The sequence below is a fragment of the Ciconia boyciana genome, chromosome 6, assembly GCF_034638445.1.
Source record: "Ciconia boyciana chromosome 6, ASM3463844v1, whole genome shotgun sequence".
NCBI classification, from domain to species: Eukaryota; Metazoa; Chordata; class Aves; order Ciconiiformes; family Ciconiidae; genus Ciconia; species Ciconia boyciana.
Genome location: NC_132939.1, coordinates 33,450,377 through 33,475,940, shown reverse-complemented (window position 1 = coordinate 33,475,940; position 25,564 = coordinate 33,450,377). Strand labels below are relative to the sequence as shown.

The following is a 25,564-nucleotide window of genomic DNA, read 5'->3' as shown; positions in this document are numbered from 1 at the left end:
TGGATGGCTGGTTGCCAGGGAGGTTGCAGCTTGAGTGTCTGGCTAACAAGGTTTGCTTCTAATTCACTTTATTTTTCCCCCAGTAACCCTGCATAAATCATTTGTTAGCAGAAGGCTGAAGGGATCTGTAATGAAATTAAAAGGCCAGACATTTTAAGTGGATAGGTAAGAATATTTTCTAACACAGCACGCAGCTGGTCTGGGAATGTGAGCTATGCAGTTACTAGAGCTTGATCCAAAGTTCCTGTGTGGATGAAGCGTCCTGGGGCAAGCATGGCTAGCTGGCACATGGGGCAGGTTGCACTTGGTGCGCTCCCTTCTTTCCTGATGAGTGAATGGGTGGTTTGCCTGGTTTGCAGGGCAGGAGAGAGCATGGCCAATGGTGAGGCATCTCATTTAGAAACACAATCTGGTTGTGACTCGTCTCCAGCACCTGCTGATCCCCCTTCTGTGCAGAATTGTGCTCCTTACAGCACCTTTGCTAAAGCTGTCTCCAGGCCACATGGGATTCGCTGTTACGGGCTTAAGCATTCTTTGTGAGCCAGAAATCAGTGATGGACACCAAAACCTGGGATGAGGGGAGAGCTTGCTCTCTGTGTTAACAAACCCCTATAAACGCCCAAATAAACGTAAAAAATCCCAGGAGTGGTGTATATCTGTGGGTTATATATGCGGGTTATATCTGCCTGTGAACAAGTGACTATTGTTGTATCAGCTTAAGGACTTGGCAAATGTGATTGTATCTCAAACGTGTAGGTAAATGCACTGGGTACTGATGCATCTTCTGCTTATTTGATGACAAGCAGGTTTGGTCTGACCCCCACACACTTCTTTGTTATACATCGTGCTTTATTATCATGATACATTACATATTTTTGTACAAATAGCTTTGCCTACCTAATTTATCTGTCTTTGAGCTGACTGCAGCAGCTGGGCTGGGGTCAAATAGCAAGTAACCCTGCTGCTTGTGAAGGAAACCAGACTGTTGCATATTGGACATGGATATATTGCTAATGTGTTTTAGGGCCGAAGCCTGCAGTTCTTGTTCGCACAGACTTCCTAGTGGCTTTACTGGCAGCATTGGCTGAATAAGAGCTGGAGCAGAGCTATAGGATTTGATTTCAGGCAATTTCTTGACCTGTAGTAACAGCCCTGTGAACCTGCATTAAATCTAGATTTTGGAATACCAATGCCTCTGACACCATCACTGTCAACTGGGCCTAAAAGGGACCCTCCTTCTCCACAATTTTGATGTGAATATAGGATCTAAGTACATTCGCTGAGGTATGGGCAGTACAGTGGCCGCTGTGGGCTGAGGATGGCAAGGAACATGGGTACAATTGAAAGTCCTTCCCAACAGACAAATGTAGTGGTATAGCTTGAAGAGGAGAGTCCCTAGTGTCACTGCTTAGTAGGACTGCTTGACGGAAGTCCTCTTCTTCAGCCAGCTAAAGCCAAGCAAATCAGCAGTGGGAGGACTGCTGCACCAGACAGTTACTGGGGTGATGAGTTAATTTCCCCTTATACTCCTGCCCTTTCCCAAAACTGCCTAAGAATAAATAATTATGTTCTTTAGGTCTGAAACCCAACCTGAGCCTAGAGCTGCTGCCATGTTCCCTCACCTCTAGCACACACAGATTAACCATTTGTATATACCTGAGCACCAACACTTTCTAGGTCTTTTCAGGAGCTGATGGTCATGCAAGTTTCATGGTATGCCTCTACAGGGGCACCCAGAGGCAGAAACGCTTTCATGGTCCTACAGTAGTTTTTCTGCAATGTATTATTTAACACTGTAGGGCCTGGGCCCTGCCATTGTTCTGAACCAAAGGAAGTGCAAGAATTGCTCTCCGAAGGTGTTTATGTCTTCCTTTTCTATTTCCTGCCACTTGCCTCTCTCCTCCTTTTCATCTCAGGCCACTGCTAGTGCTCTGAACCCAGCAACAACTAGGTGGGAGAATGAGTAAGGGTGAAAAGTCATATAGTCTCCCTCAAACCTCCTGGCCAATCTTCATTGTTCCCCTCCCTCCTGTTCACTACCTTATCCTCAACAACCTGCCTGTGTTTCCAGTGTTGCAGATCGAGTGGAGCAGCGACGCAAACTGAACTGTAAATCCTTCCAGTGGTATCTGGAGAATGTCTACCCCGAGCTCAAGTGAGTCAGTTCTCCGCTCGTAGAAATCTCTGAAGGATCTGGGAGGTGGGTCACAGTGAGAAGCTGAGCCTTGGCGGCAGCCAGCAAAAGAGAAACTTATGCTTGGGAAAGGTTTTCCTCTGTTCTTCTTTTTGCTGAGAAACTTCCTGTGATTTCCTGGCTTGTATCATGACAACAACTCTGCAAAATGTTTGTTGCCCCTGCCTCTGGGAGCCTTCTGCTCTGCCCCATACAGCTGTCCCTCAGAGATGTGCAACAGCGGTGTTTTCGGAGGTGCGGGGTATAGACAAGTGCCAGAGCACTACATCTCTCCCCATTAAGGCTTGGTCTCTGCCTCTTGGATGGTCTGCCTGGAGATAACTGAGCCAAGTAGAGCTGGACAGCCTCAGTGCAGAGGTGCAGGTGGTTCAGAGAAAGCCCCGTTGAATGCCAGAACCAGCTGTGCCTGTGGCTTCCCCTGCCCCGGGTCAGGATGCAGTAGTGCTATGGCATTGCCCTGCTGGGAGGTAGCCTGGGTAGAGCTGTGTTGTTAGCACTTGCTAGCTAACACACCCTGGCAACACATCTTTACATCTCAGTCAAGCAGAGTCTGTAGCTAACATGGGTCAAGGCTAAAACATCCCGCTGTAGTCTGGCCTTGACAGATCTTTCCTGTATTGCTACCAATGAGACAGTGAATATGTGCTAGCACTGTGGGGAAGACTCTGGAAAAGGGGGAGGCAGAAGCAGGATAAATCAGTGTGGATATGGCTTTTTACTGGCAATGGCCTCTTTCAGAAAAGACATCACACTGAACCGCTTGGAGCGCACCTAAAGCACCTTATGCCTTCTGAAACAGAAGGGTACCAGCCCTCTGACCAAGTTCTCCATTGACTTTTGCCTCCTCCAGGCATTTCCAGTGGATAGCTAGCATGATATTTTTCATTTTCTGTCAAATAAAGCAGACTATGTTTCCATAAGGGGACAGTTATGCCCTTCTAAATGTGTGTGTGCTTTGGACGTTTCTGTGTATGAAGTGCCATGCAACTGTCATTTTACTTCAAGGGTTCCTGAAAAGGAGCTGATTCCAGGAATAATTAAACAAGGAGTAAACTGCCTGGAGTCTTGGGCACAGGATACCACAGGGAATACATTGGCTGGCATGGGAATCTGTAAAGGAACAGTGAACAATCCACCTGTCACTCAGGTAAGGCAGGCTTCAGCTTGGTGCTTTGCTCCTGCTTCTGCCCTTTTTATTACCGTTGAATGAAAAGGCATCTCTGGCCTTGGTGGGTTTGTACAGAGGTGAATGAAGGAAGAATTTGTCCCTGTTCATGATTTTAACAGTAAGCAGAAAAAGAAGCTGTGCTCATCTCTTAGAGCTCTGTTGGCTCAACAGACCCAGCAGTCAGGCATAGAGTGGGAAGGTTTTCATCACTCAAAGGCAACAGGTAGCATTTGAATGCTCAGGGGTGTGACTAGTCTGTGCAGTAGGCGTGCAACCAGGGTTTGTCATGTAGCTGTTCCCACTCAGACCGTTGCTTGGGTGTGCTCTGCTTCATCGTCCAGCCCATGAGAACCAGTCCTGGGGTGTGCTTGGCTAGTACCCTGACACGCGGGTAAGAGATTTTCCCAGGATCAGAAATGTTCCTTGGTCTGCCAGTTCAGCTGTAGCTGCAGATGGCTTGGATTGTGCTGTTTTACAGATGCATTTCAGTATAAAGCCCAAATAGAATTTAAATAGCCAAGACCCCAGCTGCAGTAATTTGGTGCAGCTCCCCTAACTGCAGTGGAGCTGTGCTGGTTTATACCAGCTGAGGATCTGCACTCAGCCTCTTTTTTTGGTGACCAAAAGCAGCAGGGAAGCAGCTTGAGAAAGTTAAGGGTCACAGTAGGATATTTTATGCCAGAAAATACATATTCACATCTGTTAACTGTTGGAAACCAGTTTGCAGCCAGCATTCAACATGCCATTTAATCTGACTCATTGTTCCATGTCATTACCGTTTGAAATCTTTGAAACTCATTGCATTTTGTATTTCTTCCTTGGGGAAAGTATAATAATAATAGTTGATTGGGTATCCATCTAGTGAGAGGAGGGAAAAATGAAGTGGCTTGTGTTTTATGTGTGCTGGTGATATATGTTAGCCCATGGATATGCTTGCATGTGTTTTGCTTCACTTGACAATCTATAGGTCACAGATACCTGTTACAGAACATGTCTGCTATGTAAAATATGCAGAAGCAGTTGCATGTCATGTAAATCAGGGGTCGGGGTCCTCCCTGCTTTGTAGGCCTAAATCTGTAAAGCTGCAGAGCAGGGAGTTGCGTGGGATCCAAGGTTAATCAGACAGCTCAGATGGTCAGGGGAGCCAGCTGCAGGCTTTGAAAAAGTCATGATGCACCAAGCCTGAGCATAAACTCTAATCAGGTGAAGACTGCTTGCCATAGTCTTCCCAGGGAACCTTTGGTAAGAGTTGAACAAAGGATACAAGTTTTTGAAATACCTGATAGGAAAAGCTCTTTCTCCCTCATCTGATCACCATTATGATCCTAACGGAACCTTTCTTTTTCTTACGCCAAAGGAGTGGGTATTCAGTGACCCTCTAATTAGACAGCAGGATAAGTGTCTTTCCATTACCTCCTTCTCTACTGGCTCTCAAATCACACTGGAAGCCTGCAACCAAAAAGACGGCAGACAGGTAGGCAACTGTGCACCTGTTTTTAATCCCTCCATTGCCACATACCAGTGTACCTACATCAGGGCAGCCTGCAGGGGCAAACCTATTACTATCAAAGTGTATAAAAGTCCCTTCCATCTTCTGCATCTGCCTCTCTGTTGTGTTTGATAAGCTTGGATGTATGAGATTGCCTGCAACCAAAGCAGGGAGCACAGACCACACTAGTGTGTGGGTGTCTGCTCTGCCTGGGCCCTCGGCAGCATGGTTAGCTGCAGCTCAGTAGCACCCCAACCTCGATCCTTGGATACATTTACGTTCAGCCAGATCGGTGCATGGATGGAGCACAGCATCAGAGAGGGGTAGATAACCAGCAAATGCTTTGAGATACCCAAGGGAAGGGCAGTGTGTGCTATCATTTGTTTACTTACTTAGAAGTGAGAGAACTGTGTTCTTTGTGCTGTCTTTGGACATGTGAACAGACCTTTAAAACTGAATGTGTGCAACTCATTTGAGAAATACCGACTGACATAAAGCACCATATGTTCCACCCAAACTGCTCCCTGAGGAAAAACACACAGCAGCAGCGTTCCCAGCAAAATGCAGTGTTCCCAACAAAATGCAGCTCTGTGAGTCTTATGTTGTTTCCAAGATGTGCACCCCTGATCTGTCAGGACACATAAGTCATTTTGCCTTGCAGCACAAGGTAAGAGATGGCCTCTGCAACAGCCAGGGTGCCCTCACAGAGATGTGATGTGCCTTTTTATCAGAACTGGGCAAAACACAACAGGTGACAATGTAGCACTAGCAGACAGTGGACTGGGTTTGTTTTATCCCTAATTCCTGTGCTTTCCTCTACACCAAGACAGAACACATTTTCTGTCATCTAAGGCTATGCTTGCTCTGTGTTTTCTGACACATCTATTGTTTTGATAGCCCAAAGGTAGGACACGGCTCAGCTTGCTACCAGTCCTCAGCAGCATCCTCTTTTGTCAGTACTTTTTAATGCTATACAAATCTCTGAATTTAGTTCTTCCTGAAAGAAAGCACTGAAATCCAGTCTTGCCCATTTATGGAAAGCCTGTGTAGACTTTTCTCTGGAGGGCTGGTTAATGCAGAATTGTCTTGGAAGAGTTGCCTCCATTAATATGCTGGGAAAACTCTGAGTTTGGATTAGCCTTGCAAGAATATCCCAGGTGGGCTGTGCTTGCCTGCTCCTTTTTCTTGCTGGTTATCACTCACCCCCTTGCTGTGTAATTAGGTCACTTAGCTTCCCCTTAGGTGCCTTGCAGCCTCCTTTTCCTCCCTGGCAGCAGAGAGGACTCTAGCAGCTGCCAAAATCAGCTGTCTTTCCCCGCCTCCCCTGTCATGGAAGGACAAGGGTCCCCTGAAAGGGGGTGGAGTGCAAGCCCTGTTAGCCAGAAGAGAGATTAATCCACACTAACACAAGCAGGCTCATTCCGCTGCTGGAATAGGGATTTATTGAGCCTTGATGTGTTGATTATATACAGGCTCATTATAAAGACATGCACACACACTTAAGGATGTGAGCTGTTGTATTCCATTACCTTATGTGAACAAACTGCACTTAAATCAAGGACTTAACATAGCAGATGATTTAGCCAACTGACTGTAAGCAAGGATTTTCTTTAAGCATTTCAAATAATTAGAGACTGATTTGAATCACAGCTGCCATTCCAAACCACCTTGCGGCTGAAGGGATGAGGTGGGGATGAGGTGGGAGAAGTGCATTTGAATTTTTAATCTGATTTGGGTTGAAATGCTCTGAAACGTTGGGGGTTTTTTGGAAGTCCCAAAATCCCATTTAAAATTTCTACTTATAAAGCCAGTTCTACTTGCAATGCTCAAGTTTGTTGTGTTCTTGGGGAATGTTGTTATGGTTCTTTCCTTCCATAAACACAACAGTAATTGCTGTTAATACTGACATTGGATTTTAATTAGCTCGAAGTCAGTCATCTTTGCAAACTATCCCATTCTCTCTCCTCCATTTCTTTTCTAGAGGGGCCACCTGCATCTAATGCAATGTTTTCTGCTTACTTTGGGAACTGAGTCTTTCTCTGCCAGGTCCTAGGTAGAGTGGAAAGTGAAGCTAACGACTTTTATGGGGGTCATCTGAGAGTGTATGTCTGACAAGGCATGTTTCTGGCAACAGAGAGCCAAGACAGAGAGGGAGTCTTGTTCTTTCTGGGTTGGCAGCTTGCAGAACCCCCTGCCTAGGATGTCACTCAAGCCCAGCTCCTGATATTCGGGAGGTTGAGTTTCAAGGAGATGGCCACCGCTGTAGAAACTTTAAAGTGTGAAATGAAAGAGCAAAGCTGGAGGGAACAAAATCCCTCAATTGCCCTACAACTTGCTGGTCTCCCCATGGGTACTCACAGCCCAAAGTGTGAGTGCTGGGGGGAGAGCAGTGTTTTCAAACTACATATGGGTGTAGCCACTCCTCAGTTCAAGTGGGCTTCTCAGAAAGTCAGAGAGGCTGAGTGGGAGTGGAGGAAGTTGAGTTACTTCAGGGAGGTGGAGGTGGCAAGCAAGATCCCCGAATAGGTGGTCTGAGTGGAAGGGGGTGAGCCTGGGCAACGTGCATCACACATACAATGTCTTAAGAGGAGACAGTGGCATGGTGAAAGCCCAGCTTTGAACATCTCTGGTGTCACTGCCATCAGAGGTCTGTGGTGGAAGACGTTTGTACTTTTCTGGATCTAGACTTCATGTTTATGTCTGAGTGATGCAAAAGCAAGATTTCTGACAAAAGATGAGGCACGTGATGGCTTCATTTTTTAGTGTCACCTGAGCAGATTGGTTAGATCCTTGCAACGGCACCATACAGCTTCTCAAGTTGCTTTCTGCTTTCAAACATACTGAATCTGTGCCCATGCTACACAGCTGTTGTGCATTAAGCATGTCCACAGGGCAGATAATTTTGTTGTTATTTTTGAGTGCTAACAACAGTCCATCTAACGTACATGTAATACTCTAGCAGAGGCTTTACAGTGTTATGAGCTGTATCTAGAGTATTACTTCAAAATAAGTCTAGAACTTTGCAAGTAGGACGATATGAGACAATGGTCAAAATTTAGATGATTTTTGGTTCTGTCAGACTATGCTCCCTTGGGTTGAAAGGAACCAGGAACACAATCTATTTGGCACCGTGATCCTGTTGATCATTCAACAGCAACAGCTGGCACTGCTAGCAGAATACCAGCCAAGAGCTATTCTGCATAATCAGAAGTAGATTTCAAACCAGATGGATGTTAGCCATAATTTTATTTGGAGAATAGCATTTTTTAGTTGAATACACAATAAATTATTGCCTTTAGCTTTGGTTTTGGCTCTGACTGACGGTGGGAGTGGCCTTTTAATTTGTATTATAGTGAGGACAAATAGAAGGCAAAGTGAGAGTCAGACACTAAAACAAGAGCATGAAAATGAGAAACACTGGCACAGTATTTCCCAACAGAACAAGAAGCATGCTGAGAAATCCTATTAAACAGCCATATTTCATTAAAATGGGCTGAAGGAATGTGACCCCAGCCTGAAAATGAGGACACTGAGTTTTCTTGTGAGACAAACAGTATTTGAAGTCCTGTGTGCCTTTGGACGTGATTGGGAAATTTTTCCCACCTTGCTTCTCAGTGTGTCATATTACCCGAAGTGCAGACAAATGCAACTTTACATAGACTATCAGAAAAGAAAAGGAGTGAAAACCTGTCTGTTCTGGAAGCACCTGACTTTTGATTACCCTGAAAAATTACATTAGTGTAAACACGTTCAGCTCTTGTATATATTGGGTAGAAGAGGATTGGCTATTTCTGACTTTTCTCTTAGTAATTGCACGTGGAGTGCTTCTATCCAGTCACCTCGAAGTACTTTACAATTATAGATAATAAAGATGGAGAGAGAGCTTTACAAAAGAGTGGGGAAATTTTTCGTCCACATGGGGGAAGAGGATCAAGACACAATATTTCAAAGAAAATATGGATTCTTATTTTTCCATCTCCACTCCAAACCTGCTGTGACCAGTAAGCTATATTATCTCCATCTGCACAAGAAAGAGAGACCAAGGAAGATTTTTCAAGCCAAAATTTTTCAGATTGTGCAATGCTTATATCTTCCAAAAGCTTTCCTTCCAAGTACAGGCCAGTCATAATGTCTGGGTGTAGGAGAGGAGAGGACTCCCTGTAATGTTTGGCTGCATATGCAGGAGGTGTCTGCTCTGTTTTTCCTAAAGATGAGCATCATCACTGTCACTTAAAAGTTAGCTGTCCAGGCTCCCCTTGTGGTCTGTGGAGAAAGCTGGGCCCTCCCAGAAGGTGCTTGTACCTTGGACCCCTCCATAAGTATGTCACCAGGTGACTAGTTTAGACTAAGTTGCCCAGCTCTGAGGGTGCCGATGGTGGGAGATGAGCATCCTATCTCCTGTTTCCACCCATTCCTACTGCCCACCATCCTCAAGGGTCTGAGATATGATGTGTCCCTGCAGGGTTAGGTGTTGGGCTGTCCTTGGTAATCCTGTGGTCTGGCAGTCAGGCAGGGGGGTCTTGTGAAAGGTTCAGGTGAAGTCAAGGGAGTTGCTCTGGTATCTCACAGAGGGCAGCAAAGCACAGTTTCTGAGCAGAAAGGGTAGAATCCATCATCCTGAAATTACCGCTTCCATGTGAGATGAGGAGCCCTACTTTGGCTTTTACTGTCAGTATGCTTTATAATAGCTCCATGCACGGCACTTCCCTGCAGCCCAGATGAGCCTTATATTCAACTCCATCACCTTTTCAGCTTTTCTCCTCCCACTTCCCCATCCTTGCCCCACTTTCTGTTGAACATAGGGATCCAGGGTGACTTGAAACGCTGGGCTTCCTAGTGGTGTGATTCACTGAGAAGCTAATTGGTTTGGTGTAGTTTGTCAGCAGCAGAAAATGTGCTCTGGTGAGTGTTTGCTGGTGTCCTGCTGTGTCTGTTGCTGTAGACTCTTCTTACAGACATCACAGTGGGTACCTGCTCAGCATGGAGAGATGACATGGCAGCAGGTCTCTGATCTGGAGGAATAACGTGAGCGAGCCTCCCAGCGATGCTAGTTTTCTCCTGAACAGCTAGGGGAGAGAAGAAAACCAGTGTCTCTTGGTAATTGCCCTTGTCCTCCATCTCAAATCTCATAACAGCATACTCCTTTACAGCAGGAGTGAGCTATGGGGTGTGTGGGAGAGACGTCAGGCAGGCGTCCTCTAGCACATGCACAGAGGAAGGCAAAGGAGGAGGCTGGGAATTCACAAGTAAAGAGAGGCAGGGGGAGGGTGGAGGGCAAGGAAGAGTTTCCCTTTGCACAGTAGGTGTGCTTTGGAGAAGGTCAAGAGGTTCTTTGCTGAGGTGTCTGTGACCCTGGGAAACAGTGGTGGGGAGGCTGTTGTGCAGAGATGGCATCAGCTAGGCACAGTGTGCTGCTTTCCAAGGGAGAAGACCTTCTGCTTTCCACTCCATCATTACAGCTGCTGCTTTATAGTATTAACTCTTCCTCAGCTGTTTGCAGGGAGACTTCTGCCTGATGAGAGCCAGATGGCTCTGGGACCTGTGTAGGCATTTGGTTGCAGCAGCTGGTGAGGGCATTGCAGTGCACAGACTGCATTGTACCTTCCTCTCCATCATCACTACATTCCTCTGCCCCTTTCCTATTAAAACCAGCTTCTTCCTCTTGCACAAACAGCTCTCCTTTACTGGTATCCTGTCAGTCAGGGCTAGCAGTGCTGGCAAAATGATCCTGCCTCCGGTATTTAGTCTTGAAGGAATATGTGAGACAGGAGCAACAGATTACTCTGGGCTTTGCAGCTGCCCTGCCCTCCAAGAAACATAACCAGTACACAGATTTGGAGGAGAGCTGCCAGCAATATGTGAACATAACTGGATGTCTTAAACCACACAGCATGTGGCAGTCTGTTTGCTGTATTACCTAAGAATTAAAATGTTGGTAGGTTTTGACATTGTCTGGGTATTGCTAGAATGTTTTTTATTCCCTTTGCATATCATTTCTGCAGCACCCTTGAGGTCCATCAATGCTGTCAAGCTGTTTCTTTTTCTTCATCAGTGTCACGGGTTAGCCAAAACATCCTCATAGTATTCCTAAGCTGTTTACTGACTGAGCACCCAGACCCTAATTCTAACTGGGTCATCTGTGTGACTGAAGAGTGATGGGAAAATCCCCGGAGCCTGGAGCACTCAATCCAATAACCTGCTGATCTCAGCTGTTCCCCACTGGAGGGAAATGGCACAGCCTCGCCTGGGAGATCCTAAGTCCACAGACTCGTTTCTACTTTTTTTCTCTTCACTATCAGCCACAGTGGTCCCAGCTCTTTCCAGCAGGGATGAAAGGTACAGCCCTTTCCCAGCAGAATTTGCAATTCAAGGTTAGGACGTATGTTTTCTTTCCAGGAAAGCAGCACAACCAAAGCGGACCTTCAGGAAAGGGTTGCATGTGGGACCTTGTGGATATGCTCTGAGGGGTGCAGACCCAGAGGATAGCACTGCAGGAAGCAGAGCAATATGTACTGAGAAGCTGTGAAATGGACACTTATAAACTGAAATGTTGGCAGGACAGATAAGATTACAAAGAAGAGCCCTCTGAGAAGGGTGCAGAGCCATGAAGAGCTTTCAGTGTAGTGCTGATAAAAAACTTGAATTTGATGAGAGGAGAGATGAGGGGACATGGAAGAGCAGCAAGAATCTAGTCAAGCAGCAAGAAGTGTGATTTTTGCTTTCTGTGGATGGATTGCTTTCCATGTTGGGAGAGCTTTCAATGTTTTGCTTTCTGTGGATTGGAAAGAAACCATAGAAGGGTTTCAGGTTTTGACAGGTATCTGGATGCCTAGAGATGCCAGACAAAGAATGGCAGGGAAATTGTGAATACATTAAGCTTTTGAAAATGCCACTAGTTGCTGATTTTTGTGTTGTTTGCCTTCTAGATGCTTCTGAATATCTAGCCTTATAATTCAGCTAAGCTCAGACCCCAGGTATCTAATGACACAGTAAACCAGTGCTTTGGAGATGCTGCCCATACCCAGGTTTTCAGTCTCCCCAGTTGTTGGGGTTTACCTGAGGTTTATGCTCAACCTTTCTCCTCCAGCTTGGAGGCACAGTTCCCTCATGAAATGGAAGTAACGGCATGTTTCTTCTCTATCTTCTCACAGAAGTGGAAGATGAAAGGCAGTTTCATTCAACACTTTGTCAGTGGTCTCTGCCTGGAAAACCAGACTGGGAGAGTGGTGACCAACCCTTGCCAAGCAGATGTACCTGGCCAACAGTGGGAGCTGCTACAAGCAACATGATGGTAGCACAGAGATCTCCTTGTTTCTTTGTGCATGAGACTTTGGGAACAGAGGGGAATCGGGAAGGGAGGAATGGTTTTGTATGTCTGACCCTAAATGTTTTCATTGTGCCCATCTGCAAGCCACCATTTCAGCTGAGCACTTGGTGTTTCTGAGCTTTTCAGAGAAGAAGCTGGGGGTGAGAGAGGGATGAGGAGAGTTGTTGAAATCTTCCCATCTGTTGTCATAAGTTCTCCTTTGTAGCTGATGTCTGTGCACAGCTGCACCCAGAGAGGGCGGAGGACCCAGCCCAATACTCGGAGTGACTAGAACTGCAGCTCTCCCCATCTGTTCCTTTCTCTGCATCCAGAGTCCACGACCTTCAGTCCAACAGCTTAAACAATGCTTACACAAACATTGGTAGTTCTTTGGCTTCCCTGGCTTTTCACTCTAACATCGTGCATAATTTATGCATGTGTGTCGCTCAGTGAGGACTGGCCAGAAGAAGAGTCATCATGATGAGCGGAGGGGCTGGGAAGGAACTAGCAGATGCTGGGGCCAGGTTTGTAACTTCTTTGTGGTGGGCCCGTTCCTTCCTCTGCCCGCAGTAGCTGCCCTACAGCCAAATGGGCTGAGGTTGGGAAATAGGGCACAATGCTGACAAGAGAGCTGGAAGAGGGACAATCCCAGCATAACCAGGGATTGTTTGGGGGACTTATTCCCTGTTGAATTCTTGCTTCCAGTTTTTTATGGGTGGAAGGCCAGCCCTGCCTCCATGAGTGATCCAAGCCCACAGGCAGCCCAGCTGGACCTGGGTTCAGGGTACCACACTCCTGCGGAGCTGGTCAGAGACAAGTGCCGACAGTTTTGGGATGCCAGGGAAACTGGGATTGTTCTCTGGCTGCTCTTCCTGGTGCTACCAGACACTGCCTGCTGCACTCCACACCGAAGGTGATGCACAGAGCTGTGTGGGCAGCGCACACTGACAGTGCCACTGCACTTGGCTCAGGCCTGTGGCAGGAGCCCACCCAGTTCCCCGCTGCAAGAGGGAGAAGGGGACAGCCCCTAGGTCATTGCAGGCTTCCTGCTGCTGGCTGGGCAGGAGCACAGCCCTCTCACTGGCTTTCCAGCTCTGCATGGCCCTTGTGAACACAGCCTGGCATGACAAGCCACCCAGTCCCTCTGTCTAGTTGCTTTTCCCCCTCTCTCTCAGAAAGAGGAGGTGAAAAGGCCTGGGGCTGCTCCACTTGTGATGCCCAGCTCTCCTCCCAGTGGGCACCTTGGGGAGGTTAGTTGGTGAAGCTGAAACTGCCCCCTGCACAAGTGCTGCCACAGTACAGGCCTGCCCTGAGAGCTCTCTCCTTTGTGTTCTGGAAATACTGAAGACAACTGGTGTCTCTAGCTAGCATCCCAGTCCTATTCCCAGTTACCAGTCAGCTGTAGCTGAGTGAGTTTTCAGACCTGCCAGGGGAAGCTTACCTATTCACATTAAAAAAAAAAATCCCCACCACATTACCTTTTCCTACTAGATCTGTTGAATTTTCCTCTTGGAGCTAGGTTTTGTAAACCAACCCTCCTCTCCAAGAGCCTGGCAGGGGAACCAGATGGTGGGGCCACCTTCAGTAGGCAATTGCTTGCCTGGATCCTTTCTAATCTGGTGGAAAAGAAACAGGATGTTCATTTGGATTCTGAACAGCTGGCTGCTTTTGATCATGCTTGTGTCCCTTTTCAATTCTTTCTCCTACCTCGGTATTAGCCCAAACAGTTGACAAAAGAACAGATACTGTTCTTCATACGTTGCATGTGCTCAAAAGTGCTTGTGTGAGAACTCGACAGTTTGTTTTCTGTTCTCGGTTCTTTTATTTAAAAAATTAAATCAGCCAGGTGGCAGGAGCTCTTTTCTTGTTTCCCCCATCACTTTGACATCAGCTCACCATCTTGACACTAATGACCTGCCTGCACTGTGAAAACTCAGGAGGCAGTTCCCTTTGGTCCCAAGCTTACAGCATGGTGCAGCCACACTTCTGTGTAGGAATGGGGGCACTGACTCTGCAGAGAGTTATCTTTCCCTATATAGAATTGCTTTGGGCCTGAACCACTGAGGCCAGGAAAGAGCACAGAAGGAAAGAAAATAGCCTAGGAACAGAAAGAGGGCAGGCAGACCCATTGGGGGGAGAGATGCCATGCTACTAGCAATTGCTTTTTTAAACAAGAATATGCAGGAGATTATGCTACTTCCAGAGCAGCATCATTAGGCAGTAGGAGACAGGAACAGTCAAGTTATCGCATACCTGGCTTGAAAAAAGTTGATGCAAAGACAGACGAAAGGCCATTGAGCAGGTACTGTACATAAGCTCTGTATACAATGAAGTGCTAAAGGATTATGATGTATTTTCATCAAAATGCATCCTAAGTGGACCATCTGAGCTTCCCCCATTTCACTCTCCAGCAGCTTAAGGGTTGCAGCTAACAGCGTGTTCACTCCTCCACCAGGTACTGCTTCCTTCCTTCTAGCTCCCACTGTGTGTGTGCAGCTTTCTTGCAGTTCCTTCTTCATAACCGTACTGGGACTAGGACCCAGCTCCTCTACAAACAATTCTCCTGACTGCTGCAGACCACAGGAGCCCTGCTTATATACAGGCTCTGAGCTTTGGGCCAGCCCTGGTTCAAAGGGCTCTTGTCAGCACGCTGGCTACTGCCCTTGACTTTGGGCTTGGCTCCGATGTTGGAGGTTAGTGACCGCTCCCGGAGCAGAGGTACCTGGGCTAGCTGTGTTGGTTTGTGCCTCTCTTCCTACTGCTCACCACCTGGCAGAGTGTGAACTGGCATCCATTTGGGGCTGTGAGCTGGGGCAGCTGAGGACTGGACACTCTCCTTCCTCAGGTGGCCTGGCCTGGGGGAGAAAAGGGAAAAGGTGGGCATATGCTAGACGTCAGTAACTTAAATTGGCCCTCGAGTTAGGGGCCAATTCTACCAGAGCCCTAACCCTACCTGGTTTTGGACATGTTCTCCTGAGGTCACCTCCCCACTGCTTACTCCACTGTCAGCCTAAAGCACTGCTCACAGGACCTTCCTGTAGGCCCAGTGCAGACCTCCCCCCACATCATCTTCTGGAAGCCATTGGTTTCCAATGGATTTTAGCAATTGCTGAAAAGGAGGTGCATACAAAAGGCTGCTTCCAAGTGTGGGCAAACAAAACTTCTCGGAATAAACAAAGTCTTGTCCAAACTCATGATTAGCATACTTTCCATTTCCCTTGCACTGAAGGGAAGGAGGAGCGATGTTACCTGTGCTTTTTTCCCCAAGGTCCACGCAGTGCCATGTTTTGGAACAGGACTCCGGTGGGATTTTTGAAAGCAAACTGACTGAGCCCTCAAATTTGGCCCAGTGATTTGTTTTTTTAACAGTCAGAAAAAGCAGCTGCTCGCCCTTGTTTTCCTGTTTACTTTAAACAGCCCCCTAGACTGTCAAGACAGAGCATTTGCATTGGTAATATCCTTTAAGAAAGCTGTTATTGTATCAGATCATCCAATGTAATTTTGTGTGCTGTGAACCAATGGGGGTTTATTTAAGAGGAGCTGAAACTACTGTTGTACAGAAATCAGTTTCAAAAGGTTTATTTTCCCCACTCAGTTGTAAGTTGCACTTTGCCAGATGTAATTTATGTGGAGCCCAGATTTGTTTTCCTTTTTCTTTAAGAAAGCATGTGCCAGAATCTGTTTAATGCCTGGAATAAAATCCACTTTGAAACAAGTGTTTCAGCCTGTTCTTATTCCCCCTTACTTCCCATCCGAAAAGAGCCTCCATCCTTTCTTGTCTGGTCCCTGCCTCTGTCTCTCACTGGGTTTGTGTCCCCAAACAGACATACCCCAGTTCTTTGCATGGGTTCCTGGGTTGCTTCTAGAGGGATACTGCAAGAGCTGGCAGAGAGATTTGTAGGATACAGTGGCATATCGGTTGAAAATGACTGAAGAAGCCCTCCTCAGCTGGCTAGGCAGGAAAGTATCCTTTCTGGCAAAAGTTAAGAGCAGTTAATGGACTGGCTTTTACATGCTGAAAGAAATAGCTGGGGTTGGGGGGAATTAATTCTTCCTGTTACTCCCTCCTTGATCTTTTCCTCAGGCTATCAGCCTGCCTATTCCTTACTAAGCCTCCCAAAGGCCTTTCTTCTGCCTCTAACTTGAGGACAGGGAAGCACCACCACCCACAGATGCCTGCTAGCCTGCGTGTTGCTGAGCCTCACATACTATGACTCCCCGAGGAGGCTGGTAAACTTTCCTAATCTTACCTTAAAAAAAAAAAAAAAAGCCCAGCCAGAAACATCAATTTGGAGGCTTTAAGTTTAAAATCAGGGCTTAACTGCCTGCTAGTTCACCTGAAGAGGCTTTTTCAGACTAGGATCAGCTGGGTCTGCCCTTACAGAAAGCGGCTGTGCCAGAGCCTCTGTCTAGGAAAGGAGGGTGAAGGTGTTCTGGAAGTTAGCTGGGGTGGGGGGAACCAGCACTTCCCCGTGCTGCCTGGTAATGTGTCTGGTGTTCGAGTGCTATGGGGACTCGATAAAAAGGAAAAGAGTTGGGGCTTTCTCTCTTAGTGCTGCTTCTCTAGCAGGACATCAGTAGGGCTGTGTCCCCGGAGTCCTGCCATGCACACCCTGAGTGATGACCACTGAAGTGCCCTAGAAACCAGGAGAGTCTCAGGCTGTAAAGATGGCTGGGAAGGCCTTAATTAGTCCTGTCTGGGAAAATGAAATATTGATCTTCTGAAGACCCAAACTGGGGGGGATGACAAATGAGTGAGGGATGGGTTCCCCTCTGAGGAGGATAGGGTCAGACATGCAGTGATCTGGCACATAAATGAGGCAGAGAAGAGTTTGGAGTAGAAACAGGTGCATCAAAGGGAACTAGAACCAAGTGTAGGGAAAATTACAGGGGAGTACTTTCTTTGCAGGAGTATAAAAACATAGAAGCACCCCATCCACAGCGGTCATACAGTTGGGTGAAATTTGGTAAATGCTTTGTCTCAAAAGGCAAATCAAGTGTTGTTTGGATTTGCTGTGGTTTTGGTTTTTTTTTTAAATACTCAGGTAGTTCATTTTAGCACTCACAAAGCAGATTATTTTCTTAGAAACAGAAATGTTCTCCAAGCGGGGTTCAGTAAGAACGTAGGTGCTAGGAGATCTTTTTCTGCAGGCTGTTAAAAGGGACTTGCTTGATCTAAAGACCTTATGTGAGTGTCTCTTCATTCTCAAAACCCTCTGCTGTTGGGCTGCAGGGTGTGTTGGGGTGGATATCTCTGTCCCTCTAATCGGACCTCTTCAGCATTTTAGAAGTACATACTAATTGCAGAAGACCCTGGAAACCTGACTGCTGCTCTTCCCTCGGGCAAGCATCCTAACACACTTCTTGCATCCTTTCTCTTTCGGTCTTGTACTGCTTGGCCAACACAGCCAAAGAGCTCCTGTATCCCTCCCTCTTAGGGGGTTGTCCTGGTTTCAGCTGAGATAGATAGAGTTAATTCTTAAGGCCTAAGATTCATTCCTTCGTTGTGACTTGTGAGCGTTTTAAACAGAAGCAAAGAAGCCCCGGAGAACTGCAAATGTTGAAATGAGATGTTTAGATCTACCTGAAACAAAACTTGTTTTCAGTGTGTTTGTTTTGCTGCTATGGTAGCAAAAAATCAGCAATGCACTGCCCTGTGACAATAATTGGGGTGTTTGCAGCATGCTGGGCTTCTGGCGCTGCTTCTCCGGTGGAGAACTCTGTGCCCATGTGTGGACAGGAGGCATTGCCCCTCCGCCACTCTCCCAGCTTGGGTGCAAGGTAGCAGGGCTGTCATCCACGTTTCTTCATTTCTCTGAGCTGTTTTGCAAACACCTGTGACACAGCCCAGAGCTGCGTGAAAAGTGTTTCTGTGCTGCAGCATGTTGCAAAGGTGCTGCTGGGCAATGGAGGCTGGGTACGGGAGGGGACTGAACAACCTTTTGCTTCTCTGACTGATCTGCATCTGTTTGAGAAATGCTGCTTAAATCTCACCTGTGACTGACTGGTGATTAAGAACAGGCCAGAACAGGGTAGTATTTCTGTCCTGGAAATGAGACTGGGTAGGTGTTCAGACCTGTCTGTCTTTGAGTCAGGGACATCCAATCCGAATGGAAATAGCAGATTCTGCTTGACATATCGATAAAACTTGTGCCTTACAAATCTGAGTCATTAAAATAAATCCAGCTTAATTTGTACTGCATGGTGCAAAAAGAAGAACGAGAGAAAATATAACAAAATAATCCACTTGGGACAAAATTATGTTTTAATGCGATTTTAGTGGAAACCAGCTTCTCTGGTTTTTATTTCCATGGAAACTAGTACCGCAACGCTGCTTACCACTGCCTGCAGCGGGGCTGAGCTTGGCAGTAACAACAGTAGCGTTGCGCTGAGTGATGAGCTGGCCAGTGCCTCGGGGGATGCTCAAATTCATGAGCATGAACTGAACAAAATGGGGTCACTGACCCAAAAAGCCACCCATGGGTCCCTCCGCACCTTCTGATCTGTCTCAACTTTCTTTTCTCAAGGGCTCTTCTCCCTGAATTTTGTGGTCAGAGTCAGAGCTCAGGCCTGCTTTGCCTTCTCCTCGTCTTGGTCTCCACTGATGTGTGGATCTCAGTATCGCCTTCTCTGCAGCAGCCTGAGCTCCCTGTAAGCGTGGTGACTGCTGGCTCCTAGAGCGGTCGTGAGCTCTCACAGGCTTCACCCCAGCTCTCGAGATCCCTCTTCACCTCACACCCTGGCATGTCACTTCACTGCCCCGTGGGGCTGCCATGGGGTCTCCTGGTTGTTATTTAGCGTTAACCTGTAGGCATGCTGCAGTCTGCTGTTGGCTTCTGTTCAGCAGCTGGGTGACCAGCACTGGCCCTGCAGTATAGCTGTATTTTGGAAGTGACCACAAAGGTTTCAAAAAAGTGGGGCAGCTGCATACAAAGTAGAGAAAACAGCTGATTTGAAGAGGTGACATCTTTTTATGTTTCACCAGAGTTTGTGTGAATTTCTTTACCCACCAAAACACCTTGTTCCCCAGTCCTCCCAACATATAATGAGGGCAAACCAGAAATCATGTCAATGCTGGTGTATTTTGAAGGCAATGGTTTGAATTTTGCCCTTGCTAAAAAGAAGCAGCGTTGTTCTCAGTGTTCTGGCAAGCAGAAAAGCAGTGAAAGGGGAAGTGCTGAAATAGGTATGAGGGCACTCAAATGTGGCCGTGGTTTCCAGAGTAGAAAAAAAAGGGGAAGATGGCTAATGAGTGCCTTTGAGCCCGAGCAGTAGTAGAGCAACAGGGTGAAGAAGAAAGGGGTGTGAAAGGAGCAGGAGTCTTCCTGTGATGGCTGGGGGTGTTTCTAGGACACAAAGAAGACTGTGGGTCAGGCTCTGAGGACAACATAGACCTGTCTCTTGTTTCTAATCCCTGCTGCCCCCAGCCCTTCTGCAAGCTGTCCCCCTTCTGTTTCAGGGGACAGCTTGGCCTGTGCCAGGCAGCTGGTGGGACTTGGAAGAACGGTGCTCAGGCTGTGACTTTCAAGCCTGGCTCCCACCGGAGGGACGTTACGCAGCCGGCAGTGGGGCTGCACTGGTATGAGGGTGTCTGTATCTCAGGCTGCAGCAGAAAGTGGGGCACCAGGGTGAGCTGAGGCTGTTGTCCCAGCCCAGCTGTTGGATCCCGTTGCACCCCACTTGCGTCTCGCCTTGGCTCTCTCTGAAACATGTCTCCTGTTTCTCAGGATCTCAGTGAGGATCAGACAGTCCAAGGCTGGCCAGGCCTGAACTAGAAGATCTTTTCCACCCCTCATCCCAGTGATTCCTTCCCTTTTAAAATAAACACAAGAGCCACCAGTGCTACAGCTGGAAATTCAGTGGAGAACACGTAATGGGGACAGTTGATTCTGAGGTTTGCCTCATCTTACCAAGAGACAGAGCAAAAAGGATGCTGTGATCCTCAGTGACTGCAGACCAGTCACATCACCTCCCAGTAGTCCCTTCCCTTCTCCAAACTGGGAATGGTTCCATCTGGCTGCCACATGAAGTGAAATTTAGTTCAGCCACCTTAGAAAAGCACTTTCTCCATGGCAAAGGGGAACCATTTTTGTTATTGGTATTTCCTAATCAATCTTCTCCTGCAACTTGTTTAATTCTTTGCTGAGTTTTTTCTTTGCTCGATCAATCTCCGAGTTTGCTGCGCTTGCAGTGCAGCGTGAGAAGAGCAAGCCCTCCCTCGGGCTCCGGGCTCAGCGAGCAGCCACAATCAGCCGGTGCGGCCAGGAGCTCAGGGTGGGCTGCACCAGCTGCCTGAGCCACCGACCCAGCGCTGGGACAGCTTGCCCGTGCTGATCCCTTGCTCTGCTGACTACAGCAGCGACTACCCTGCAGCTGGTGTGTGCACCTGCACGTCCTACCTTGCCTTCCCAGCCAGGCAGGAAAACAAGGGTGAAATTCTGGATCTATTTAGTCTCTGTGTGTTTTGCCATCATCTTCACTTACATTTGCTTTTCTTCTTTCTGGTCTTAAAACAGACTTTATGGGTGAGGAGACGGAACAGAGAAACACTTTCCTTAGCAGAAATTGATGGTGGGCTTTCTCCTCGCTGCTGCATGTTTTCTTCTCTTTTTGCAGGGTTGTGGGGGGTGTTATTCATTAGTGCGTACACTTGTCAGATTTGGGAAACAGACTCAGTCTAAATCATTGTTCCTGCTTGGATTAAATTTCTGATTGTGCATTTTAATACTGTTGGCTTTAAGAAATGCAAGTGGCTGGGAGAATGCTGCCGGTCAGCAGTTGCTGGCTTTGTGGCAGAAGCAGCAGTAGAGAGCTGGCCCAAGGCAGGTGAGACGGAGGGCTGGGGCGAGCTCAGCGGTTAGCCTGCTTGGTTTTCCTTCAGCAACACAGGCAAACCAGTAATTTAACATTTAAATCTTGAAATGGCTACAAGGAAGGAGAGCAATACAGATAATGCTTGCAGCTGGTCTGCCTTCTGTACTGGCACTGCTCAGGGGATGCTCTGTACAGATCCTCCCTCGGTGTCCAGCATCACCTCTCTTCCCCTTTGAAACACCCTACCTATCTCAGGTTGTTCATCTGCAGTACTGCTCAATACACTGATAGTTCTCCCCATTAAAATCAGCTTAATGACAGCTGCTGTGTAGATGAAGGCTTGACTATGTGGGCTTTATAGTATCATCTGGACTGCCTCTGCTGCTGAACATGCTGCAGGGCAGGAACCATGTAAATGGTGTTTCAGCAACTCAGGCATGGAGGGACCTCTCTGAGGCAGAAGTCGTTTTTTCTGGGTAATTTCTCAGATTTTTGAGGAAAAGTAGCAAATTGTAGCAGAGACTTCATTCCAGATTGCTGGAATTGCTCAGCCTGGTGTTTAGGCTTGCAGGCTGCTTCGTCCTTTTGGCCAGCCCTGAATAGTTTTAAACCATCCCCTAAACCAGGCTTACTGGCACAGGCTAGCACAGTGGGCTGAGATAGCTGTCACGGGAGAGTTCCGTCCCTCTCTCAGGAGTTGCTCTTACCTCCTGCCATAGCTGGGATTTTCATGGGAGCCTTCACTTCCAAGAGTTTTGTTTAGTCTAAATCACTCAGCCTGTGAGAGCTGATGATGCTGCAGCTGTAAATATCTGTTGATGAAAACGGGCATTAAAAATGCGACAGATGTAGCTAAGTCTAAAAGCATACCAAAGGGTCTTATGCTTGGGGTTAAATTACAGAGTGCAAATGTTCAAGCTGGTTCTTTCACCGCTGCTCTCAAGGCTCCAGTGCAGCACTTTTAATCTTTTGTATTTTAAGTCTCTTAAACGCCATTGTGTGAGATTTGTTGTGTGCGTTTTTTTAACTAGAGGTTACGGGTTATAATGCTGTTGACAAGGACAACCAAATGATGTCAAAGTCCTTCTAATTATCCCAAGCTGAAGTGTCACCTCTGCTTTCCGTCTGAGTAGATGAAAGCAATGTTCAAAGAGACCCACTTAATACCGGAGCATTTTTCAAGGCAATCAGCTGCTCCAAGCTCTTTTCCCCCTAAGCAATCTAAATGCTAAATAGATCTTTAAAATAATTACCATATCTAAGACGAGGAGCCATTTTCCCCTGCAAACACCTGATGCTCATTAGCAATATTTAACGTGTCACACATCTCCTCTATTTACTCTAAACTTTTTTGGCAGGGGTTTATCAGGTTTCTGCAAGTGCTGAGCCTATGCTGAGGAGCTTGGGGAAACCTGAGCACAAACCCTTTCTCCTGAGAGAGAAGGGGTCTGGATTTCTGCGAAACTCTTCCTTCTTTCCCTCTCAGTTTCATTTTGATCTTATTAAAAATAAATAGTGTCAGTGAACAACACCAACCTGGCACCAGCCTAAGCCAGGTCCCCAAAACAGAGCTGAGCTTAGCACTGAGTTTGTGAGGGGCAGGGTGGTAGAAAAGGTGGCTTTAACCTCTCTTTGCAGCTCCTCTTTCCCAGGTCAGAAGAGGACACAGCTGGGTCACTGGTGGCTGCTTGCAGCATCCAAGAGCCCTTGTCAGGACCAGCAGCTGCCAGCACGGACGTAGCCCCTTTGCCCAGGCACATCTTCAGCACACACTGAACGACGAACCCCACGGGGCTGCCACAGCGGCTCTCCCGCAGCAAGTGGAGCCTCCTGCTAGGGAAAATCCACAGGAGAGGTCTGCTCACTGCACCTCACGTGGCTGTCAGGAATCACTCCCGCCCTGGTACCAAAGCAATATATTAATGAAGGAACAGACCCTCCGGGAAACTAGGGTTGCTCAAGTTGGAGCCGTTCTTAGCTCTGCCTGCCAAAGCTGCTCTACTTTACGCCTCGCATGATAAGAAAGCTTAATTTGGACAAAGGATGTATGATTCTAGCCTAGTGGTTCAAGAGCTTTCCGTCTCTGGAGCATGGCCTGGAGCCCAAGGTTGCTTTAGGAATTACTGTGAATTTTTATTCTGTAACTGTTTAATTTCAAGTTCATAAACAGCCTTTGGAGCAGTGCCTGGAATGCAGGACCTTCCTGCCATGCAAATGCCCCAGCTGCTGCTAGAAAACTGTAATTACTTTCCTTCTGGTGCAGGTCATCCTCAGATATTCCATACCAAGGATTTCAAAAGAGCCTCACACGTTCAGTGTTTTGCCCTCTAATCCCTCCTGCCAGCCCCAGACAAGCCTATACAGTTAGGTGAAACAGAGAAAGCAGTGACGGTTCTTTTATTTTTGTGTTTATTTGTAATGGCTGTGCTCTGGGAAGGCTTACCAAATCAAGCGAAATGGAGGAACACCTTGTTTATGAGTTCCCTTAGCACTTACTCACAGACATGGTCTGAACACAGCTGAGACTAAAGCACTTCTGGGTAGGTGTTGGAGCAGATCCTGGATTGTGAAGACTGAGATGCACATGTTTGAGGTGAATCCAGCTTTGGACAACAGCTGAATAGGGGCTTTTTGGATTCCAGTGTGAGATCTAAGAATCCAAATCCCACCTACACCCCTTTAGGTCTGGGCTTCTGGACACCATACATCATCTGGGGTACAGCCTGGAAAAGAGTCTGAAATCATCTGACTTTGAGCCCTATATTTTGGCTAGGATGCCATACATCCCTCTTAATGTGCACTTCTCAAAGTTCTTATTCAAATGTCTCATTTGAATAATGTGTGCTTCATTACCACAGGGGTTCTTCATCCTGTAATATACTGCAAACAAGGCTGAAGGTCTTGAGTTAGTGGAGTTCGTGGGACCCTTTCATGGGTGTGCTGTGCGTGGTAATGCTATCATCTGTGACCTCTGTGAACTCAGAGCCTCCAGACACCATGTCCATTAGTAAAACAGATTACAAAATCTCAAAGGGGCTTTTTGGTGTTGCTCAGAGGAGAAGAAAGTGCTGCTGTAGAAATTTCCTCTGAATTAGATAGTAATAAAGCCTGACCCAGAGGGCTCTGAGCGTGTGTGAGAAGGGTTATTTGGGGGCTCTCCCTCATACCCCAGGGCCCCCACCAGCTGATCTGTTCAATCACATCTTAATCTGACCATAATCTCAGCAAGCTAATGAAAGGGAACTGGCAGGAAAGGCTCGGTGCCTGCTGTAGCGATGAGTGACCAAGCAGGTCCTGAAAGCTGTAAAAGGTTTTAAGGGGATCAATATTCTCTGTGCTCTCATTTCTAATTGGGCTTTATTGCAGGGCTCTGATTCATGTAGTTCATTAAATGGACTCAGATGGAGTTTCTATAACCGAGTTTATACTCCCAGGGCATAGGATCAAAATAGCAGCAGCAAGCAATTGCTAAGGCCCCTAGAACTCATCTGGAGAAGTAATTGCAAGAGTGCTGAAGCATTAGACTTCAAAGAAACATGGATATGGCTAAATCAGTATTATTAATTTCATTTAAGTTTACAAAAAAAGTTATCATCTGCCATGTTAAGAGTCACTTTAAAACCCGCTCAGTGCCATGAAGCAGATATTTCAACTAACTTGTAGTACCACTTGCATTCTGGAGCAAGTATTTTCTGGGTCTTCATGAAGCCCATGAGTAAACAGCTCCTAAACAGTAACTATATCAGCTAGGCTTACATAATTTCCAGCTCTCCCATTCTCATGACACCATACCCAAAACACCAAACTAGTGGCAACAATGAAGAATATACACAATGGAGAAAACGCTGCCTATTGCACCTCCTTACCTACCTTAGGTCTGCACAGACACTTTGAACTTCCCTACAAAGCATCTGTGGAAAACATTAGTCAAGTAGGAAAAAAAAAAAAACAAACACAACAAAATAACCCCAACATAGAGTGCTTATCTGTATCTGATCAGATAAACGTGCCACCTAGTCCATTAACCTGTTCCTGCCAGTGACCCAAACCAAGCGTCTAGGGGAAAAATGTACGAACAGGGCAATTGCATAGTGCTACTCTCCCAAAACACTCTCAGGGCCCTCAGTAATTTCTGATGCATTGACACCCTGAGCCAGGGATGGTATCCTTGCATTTAACAACCATTGATGGATTTTTCTTTATGGGGCTTGTCTAAGTTAGGAGGAACAGGGGTGTGTCTCAATTCTTAGAGGATCTTCTGCATTACCTAATTAGCACTACTTATTGCTAGTTAGGGTGAGTGTCAGCGTTTGATGGAAAGTAGGGCAAGAGAGATCAGTTAGGTCAATGCATGTGTGAGGGAGGGAAAGGGGGAATTGGACCAAGGTGTTCAGCGTGAAGCTGGCTCAGCTAGTATTGGGCTGGGACCTGCATTTTATTGTTATATTACTCCAGGAGCTAGAAGGGAGCCTGGGCAAGTCACACAGGTAGTTTTTTCAATCTGAATTACATGTCAAACACCTTTGAGGCTGGATCTCCATTCTCCCTGCAACTAGATTTAAGTAGTGTCTAACTTCTAACTTCAGGTAGTAA

General features: G+C 46.9%; 1 protein-coding gene across 1 annotated transcript in view; it reads left to right on the top strand.

The window, feature by feature from the left end:
• The window catches only part of GALNT16 (polypeptide N-acetylgalactosaminyltransferase 16), a 78,332-nt gene extending 64,322 nt beyond the window's left edge, over positions 1–14,010 (top strand). The window contains exons 12-15 of the mRNA XM_072866082.1: positions 2,072–2,155; positions 3,200–3,341; positions 4,720–4,836; positions 12,003–14,010. Coding sequence (XP_072722183.1) covers positions 2,072–2,155; positions 3,200–3,341; positions 4,720–4,836; positions 12,003–12,140 — 481 coding nt within the window. The 3' untranslated portion in view covers positions 12,141–14,010. The remainder of the gene's footprint in view (positions 1–2,071; positions 2,156–3,199; positions 3,342–4,719; positions 4,837–12,002) is intronic.
• Positions 14,011–25,564: the final 11,554 nt, after the last annotated feature.